Here is a 7,822-nt window from a genome sequence, read left to right on the forward strand (position 1 = left end):
ACCACGTATGAAAGGAAGAATCGTAAGATATTGTGCTCTTTTCCGACATCTTGATAATTTTTTTTATTGCGCTTTCCTAAGGGAGCAAAACACTGCAGACTCCATAACTGTGTCAGCTGCAATTTAGTTGCTGTTTTTCGTTGAGAAAACATGAAGCCAGAGCCTCCTACTTTCAACTTACCTCGAGAATGTGTAGAATGTCATCAAACTAACTTGCTTTTGTTTTAAAGTCATCTTCAGTACTGACTTTGGCAAGCTTTGCAGTTGACGACGGCACGGAGCTTAGAGGAAGGTATGGGAAATAATATCTAGGTGGCACGACACGAAAAGCAAAGCGCTGGTCGGAACAGTCACCGGCAGCAAAGTGACGAGCCGTCAGGGGGTCCATCGGACTGAAGGAGACATGCGGACGCGGATGATACTTACAATGACATCCTTAACGACTGGGGTTCGATCCACGACAGGACTGCTGGTGCATACGGGACGTAAAGCGTTTCGCACTGCTCTAGATTGATTTGTAGAAAAAAGAAGAGCCAAAGCTCAGATTGACTTACCTTATTCAAATAGAATACCGACAAGGTGCTGCCGCAGTCTTTTATACCGTTTGTCAATTTTTGCTCTTGTTTCATTCAGCATACCCGCTATAACATGCTAGGTTTATTTAATGGGACCGCCACTAGGGGACAGCACTTTTGCTGGCTAATGGGTTTTAATAACAATATTACCAACAAAGCTAATATTCCACATAAAGGTAAACCACGTATGAAAGGAAGAATCGTAAGATATTGTACTCTTTTCCGACGTCTTGATAGTTTTTTTTATTGCGCTTTCCTAAGGGAGCAAAACACTGCAGACTCCATAACTGTATCATCTGCAATTTAGTTGCTGTTTTCGTTGATAAAACATAAAGCCAGAGCCTCCTTCTTTCAACTTACCTCGAGAATGTGTAGAATGTCATCAAACTAACTTGCTTTTGTTTTAAAGTCATCTTCAGTACTGACTTTGGCAACCTTTGCAGTTGACGACGGCACGGAGCTTAGAGGAAGGTATGGGAAATAATATCTAGGTGGCACGACACGAAAAGCAAAGCGCTGGACAGAACAGTCACAAGCAGCAAAGTGACGAGCCGTCAGGGGGTCAATCGGACTGAACGAGACATGCGGACGCGGATGATACTTACAATGACATCCTTAACGACTGGGGTTCGATCCACGACAGGACTGCTGGTGCATACGGGACGTAAAGCGTTTCGCACTGCTCTAGATTGATTTGTAGAAGAAATAAGAAGAGCCAATTGGTTTGTTTATTTGCACGCTAGTTCTTAACACGCAAATAATAAAAAAAACAAACAAAAGGTACACGGAACAAAATATGAGAATACACGAAAAACAACTATTTACACAGTATAGTTTTTCGGTTCATGATTTTCAAATTGATACCAAAGGTGACCCACCTTCACTTCTAATAATCACACATAGCAACATAATCGCAATCAATTACGAAATACACCATTTGTTTATGTGCCATGCGGCAATGCTTGACAAGATATATACATAGTCGAAAAAACTTTAAAGGCACGAACATAGCGATGTAAAGACAATATACAATACAAATTACACTACGATTGAGTTTATACGATTACGGTGGCATTAAATCATTCAGTTTAAAAGCGGGGTCCAAACGCAATTCGAGCCTCCCACCTTCTACCATTTGATTGAATCTGTATTTAAATGCCCGGTCTATGCTTGTCACCAATTTGTCAAGGGTTGGAGGAGATTTGTTCTCATATATAGATTTGTTCCTAATTTTCCATATTTGGTGTTTAACCATGGTGATCAATGTGCTCAAAGTCTGGTCCATTATTTCGTTTTCGATCCGTTTAAAGTTAAAACTTTCCAAGTCTTCGACTTTTGTCATAGCCGGGTTGAGGTTGGCGAATTTTTGCGCAAACATTTTTACTGTAACCCAAAGTCGCTTTATCTTTTCGCATTTTCGGAAAGTGTGGTAGTCGGTATCTGGACCAATGCCGCAAAATGCGCACGATGTATCAGAGTTAATTTGGAAAATACCGCATTTTCCCCTAAAGGGTAGTAGATTCCACGCGCATCTGTAGTTGAAGGTTTTCAAATAATTTGGTAAAAACGGGTTATGAATCCTAGTCCATTTAACTCGGTTTTTTTCACTCGACTGCGTTTCTGGAGTGCTTTCTTTGATTATTCGTCTATACGTGTTTCCTAATTTTGGACTGGCTAAATCAACTTTACTTAGTTTGTATTTTTCAACAATTTCCCGGATTTTCCAATAATAGGGACTTGGTTGTGCGATGTGCGGGATATTGTTTAGTTTTTGAACATCAAGTACATTAGCTAAAACGTGTCCTAATTGGTACTCCACATATCTATCATGTGTTGACATTGGTTCGTTCATTACCCTGCCGAGGCAATACTTTTGTATCGATTTGACATAAGTCAGATCGGCGTAGACTTGGATGTTTGGCATTCGGTAGCCGCCTTCTAACTTATCGTGTTGTAAAATATCGATGGAAACAACTCTTTCTTTGCCTTGCACGTATTGCAGAACATGATTATTTAATTTCCCAATTATATCTCGATCTGGAGGGTATGTTTTGGCAACCTGAGTAATTACTGGCAGGATTTTTGATTTTAATAAAACTGCTTTAGCTTCATAGGTGGCATAGTTTGTGCTCAAACTTTTTAGTTGCTCTTTTACCCTTGGAATTAAGTTTTCCCATTGTTGGCGTTCTATAACGTTTCCGATTTCATATCCCAATAACTCTATACTTGTGTTTGTCCAGGATAGTTTGGGCAAGAGTGGGTTGTCTACCGGCTGATTCACAGCTAATCCTTTGGTTTTAGCTTCATTTAAGGTTAAGCCAGATGCCTTTGAAAATCTGTCGACTAAATCGAGCGCGAGATGGATATCAGCAGGGTTTTTAAGACACAACGTTGTGTCGTCAGCGTAATTTACGCATTTTACTTCTTTTCTGTCGCTTAACTGAGGACCTTTGATATATCCAGTCTCATTGAGCTTAGACATTAAAGGCTCTACCGCTATTAAAAACAAGTGCAGGCTTAAGGGGTCTCCTTGTCTCACGCCTCGGTTCAATTTAAAATCTTTTGACAGATGTCCGTTTAAAATTATTTTCGCGACGCTATCGCTATACAGATCTCTTATGCATGCACATAGTGTTTCTGGGAACCGCATTTCAGTCAAAACTCTCATTAACCAATTATGTTCTATTGAATCGAAGGCTTTTTTAAAATCAAGGGATAAAAAATACAGGTTTTGCATTTTTCTTTTCGCATTTTCATGTAAATCTCTTAAAAGGATCGTGGCTTCTGATAATTGTTTACCTTTTGTGGCGTACTGATGCTCATGTATCACTTCTTTGAGAGTTTCCGTTATTCTATTTGCCAGTATTTTTGTATATATTTTGTAGTCTAAATTTAACAGGGTAATGGGTCGGTAGTTGTCTAGGTCTGCATCATCGCCTTTTTTATAAATTAGAGTGATGGCACCTTTCTTAATTTCTTTGGGGATTTTTTTCTCTTTAAACCAGTGTTTAAAGATTTCGCTCATTTTGTCACCTATTATATTCCAACAGGTTTTATAAAATTCACCGCTTAGTCCGTCCGGCCCATCCGGAAAAAAGAAGAGCCAAAGCTCAGATTGATTTACATTATTCAAACAGAATACCGACAAGGTGTTGCCGCAGTCTTTTATACCCTTTGTCATTTTTTGCTCTTGTTTCATTCAGCATACCCGCTATACATGCTAGGTTTATTTAATGTGACCGCCACTAGGGGACAGCACTTTTGCTGGCTAATGGGTTTTAATAATAATATTACCAACAAAGCTAATATTCCACATAAAGGTAAACCACGTATGAAAGGAAGAATCGTAAGATATTGTGCTCTTTTCCGACGTCTTGATAATTTTTTTTATTGCGCTTTCCTAAGGGAGCAAAACACTGCAGACTCCATAACTGTGTCAGCTGCAATTTAGTTGCTTTTTTCGTTGAGATAAAATGAAGCCAGAGCCTACTACTTTCAACTTACCTCGAGAATGTGTAGAATGTCATCAAACTAACTTGCTTTTGTTTTAAAGTCATCTTCAGTACTGACTTTGGCAAGCTTTGCAGTTGACGACGGCACGGAGCTTAGAGGAAGGTATGGTAAATAATATCTAGGTGGCACGAACCGAAAAGCAAAGCGCTGGCCGGAAAAGTCACCGGCAGCAAAGTGACGAGCCGTCAGGGGGTCCATCGGACTGAACGAGACATGCGGACGCGGATGATACTTACAATCACATCCTTAACAACTGGGAATCGATCCACGACAGGACTGCTGGTGCATACGGGACGTAAAGCCTTTCGCACTGCTTTAGATTGATTTGTAGAAAAAAGAAGAGACAAAGCTCAGATTGACTTACCTTACTCAAATAGAATACCGACAAGGTGCTGCCGCAGCCTTTTATAACGTTTGTCATTTTTTGCTCTTGTTTCATTCAGCATACCCGCTATAACATGCTAGGTTTATTTAATGGGACTGCCACTAGGGGACAGCACTTTTGCTGGCTAATGGGTTTTAATAACAATATTACCAACAAAGCTAATATTCCACATAAAGGTAAACCACGAATGAAAGGAAGAATCGTAAGATATTGTGCTCTTTTCCGACGTCTTGATAATTTTTTTTATTGCGCTTTCCTAAGGGAGCAAAACACTGCAGACTCCATAACTGTGTCAGCTGCAATTCATTTGATGTTTTTCGTTGAGAAAACATGAAGCCAGAGCCTCCTACTTTCAACTTACCTCGAGAATGTGTAGAATGTCATAAAACTAACTTGCTTTGGTTTTAAAGTCATCTTCAGTACTGACTTTGTCAAGCTTTGCAGTTGACGACGGCACGGAGCTTAGAGGAAGGTATGGGAAAAAATATCTAGGTGGCACGACACGAAAAGCAAAGCGCTGGCCGGAACAGTCACCGGCAAAAAAGTGACGAGCCGTCAGGGGGCCAGCGGACTGAACGAGACATGCGGACGCGGATGATACTTACAATGACATCCTTAACGACTGGGGTTCGATACACGACAGGACTGCTGGTGCATACGAAACGTAAAACTTTTCGCACTGTTTGAGATTGATTTGTAGAAAAAAGAAGAGCCAAAGCTCAGATTGAGTTACCTTATTCAAATAGAATACCGACAAGGTGCTGCCGCAGCCTTTTATAACGTTTGTCATTTTTTGCTTTTGTTTCATTCAGCATACCCGCTATAATATGCTAGGTTTATTTATTGGAACCGCCACTAGGGAACAGCACTTTTGCTGGCTAATGGGTTTTAATGACAATATTACCAAAAAAGCTAATATTCCACATAAAGGTAAACCACGTATGAAAGGAAAAATCGTAAGATATTGTGTTCTTTTCCGTCGTCTTGATAATTTTTTTTATTGCGCTTTCCTAAGGGAGCAAAACACTGCAGACTCCAAAACTGTGCTAGCTGCATTTTAGTTGCTATTTTTCGTTGAGAAAACATGAAGCCAGAGCCTCCTACTTTCAACTTACCTCGAGAATGTGTAGAATGACATCAAACTAACTTGCTTTTGTTTTAAAGTCATCTTCAATACTGACTTTGGCAAGCTTTGCAGTTGACGACGGCACGGAGCTTAGAAAAATTATGGGAAATAATATCTAGGTGGCACGACACGAAAAGCAAAGCGCTTGCCGGAACAGTCACCTGCAGCAAAGTGACGAGCCGTCAGGAAGTCCATCGGACTGAACGAAACATGCGGACGCGGATGATACTTACAATGACATCCTTAACGACTGTGGTTCGATACACGACAGGACTGCTGGTGCATACAGGACGTAAAGTTTTTCGCACTGCTTTAGATTGATTTGAAGAAAAAAGAAGAGCCAAAGATCAGATTGACTTAAATTATTCAAATAGAATACCGACAAGGTGCTGCCGCAGCCTTTTATAACGTTTGTCATTTTTTGCTCTTGTTTCATTCAACATACCCGCTATAACATGCTAGGTTTATTTAATGGGACTGCCACTAGGGGACAGCACTTTTGCTGGCTAATGGGTTTTAATAACAATATTACCAACAAAGCTAATTTTCCACATAAAGGTAAACCACGAATGAAAGGAAGAATCGTAAGATATTGTGCTCTTTTCCGACGTCTTGATAATTTTTTTTATTGCGCTTTCCTAAGGGAGCAAAACACTGCAGACTCCATAACTGTGTCAGCTGCAATTTAGTTGCTGTTTTTCGTTGAGAAAACATGAAGCCAGAGCCTCCTACTTTCAACTTACCTCGAGCATGTGTAGAATGTCATCAAACTAACTTGCTTTTGTTTTAAAGTCATCTTCAGTACTGACTTTGGCAAGCTTTGCAGTTGACGACAGCACGGAGCTTAGAGGAAGGTATGGGAAAAAAATCTAGGTGGCACGACACGAAAAGCAAAGCGCTGGCCGGAACAGTCACCGGCAGCAAAGTGACGAGCCGTCAGGAGGTCCATCGGACTGAACGAGACATGCGGACGCGGATGATACTTACAATGACATCCTTAACGACTGGGGTTCGATCCACGACAGGACTGCTGGTGCATACGGGACGTAAAGCTTTTCGCACTGCTGTTGATTGATTTGAAGAAAAAAGAAGAGCCAAAGCTCAGATTGACTTACATTATTCAAATAGAATACCGACAAGGTGCTGCCGCAGTCTTTTATACCGTTTGTCATTTTTTGCTCTTGTTTCATTCAGCATACCCGCTATAACATGCTAGGTTTATTTAATGGGACCGCCACTAGGGGACAGCACTTTTGCTGGCTAATGGGTTTTAATAATAATATTACCAACAAAGCTAATATTCCACATAAAGGTAAACCACGTATGAAAGGAAAAATCGTAAGATATTGTGCTCTTTTCCGACGTCTTGATAATTTTTTTTATTGCGCTTTCCTAAGGGAGCAAAACACTGCAGACTCCATAACTGTGTCAGCTGCAATTTAGTTGCTTTTTTCGTTGAGATAAAATGAAGCCAGAGCCTACTACTTTCAACTTACCTCGAGAATGTGTAGAATGTCATCAAACTAACTTGCTTTTGTTTTAAAGTCATCTTCAGTACTGACTTTGGCAAGCTTTGCAGTTGACGACGGCACGGAGCTTAGAGGAAGGTATGGTAAATAATATCTAGGTGGCACGACCCGAAAAGCAAAGCGCTGGCCGAAACAGTCACCGGCAGCAAAGTGACGAGCCGTCAGGGGGTCCATCGGACTGAACGAGACATGCGGACGCGGATGATACTTACAATCACATCCTTAACAACTGGGAATCGATCCACGACAGGACTGCTGGTGCATACGGGACGTAAAGCCTTTCGCACTGCTTTAGATTGATTTGTAGAAAAAAGAAGAGCCAAAGCTCAGATTGACTTACATTACTCAAATAGAATACCGACAAGGTGCTGCCGTAGCCTTTTATAACGTTTGTCATTTTTTGCTCTTGTTTCATTCAGCATACCCGCTATAACATGCTAGGTTTATTTAATGGGACTGCCACTAGGGGACAGCACTTTTGCTGGCTAATGGGTTTTAATAACAATATTACCAACAAAGCTAATATTCCACATAAAGGTAAACCACGAATGAAAGGAAGAATCGTAAGATATTGTGCTCTTTTCCGACGTCTTGATAATTTTTTTTATTGCGCTTTCCTAAGGGAGCAAAACACTGCAGACTCCAAAACTGTGCCAGCTGCATTTTAGTTGTTATTTTTCGTTGAGAAAACATG

The 7,822-nt window shown here is 40.6% G+C and overlaps 1 protein-coding gene across 1 annotated transcript; it reads right to left on the bottom strand.

Moving 5' to 3' along the window:
* Positions 1-1,638: 1,638 nt before the first annotated feature.
* Positions 1,639-3,057, bottom strand: LOC143471366 (uncharacterized). The gene has a single exon (XM_076969827.1). It carries the CDS (start codon positions 3,055-3,057, stop codon positions 1,639-1,641), a length of 1,419 nt encoding a protein of 472 aa, XP_076825942.1.
* Positions 3,058-7,822: the final 4,765 nt, after the last annotated feature.

This window comes from Clavelina lepadiformis, chromosome 9 (assembly GCF_947623445.1).
Source record: "Clavelina lepadiformis chromosome 9, kaClaLepa1.1, whole genome shotgun sequence".
In the NCBI taxonomy this organism is placed as follows: domain Eukaryota; kingdom Metazoa; phylum Chordata; class Ascidiacea; order Aplousobranchia; family Clavelinidae; genus Clavelina; species Clavelina lepadiformis.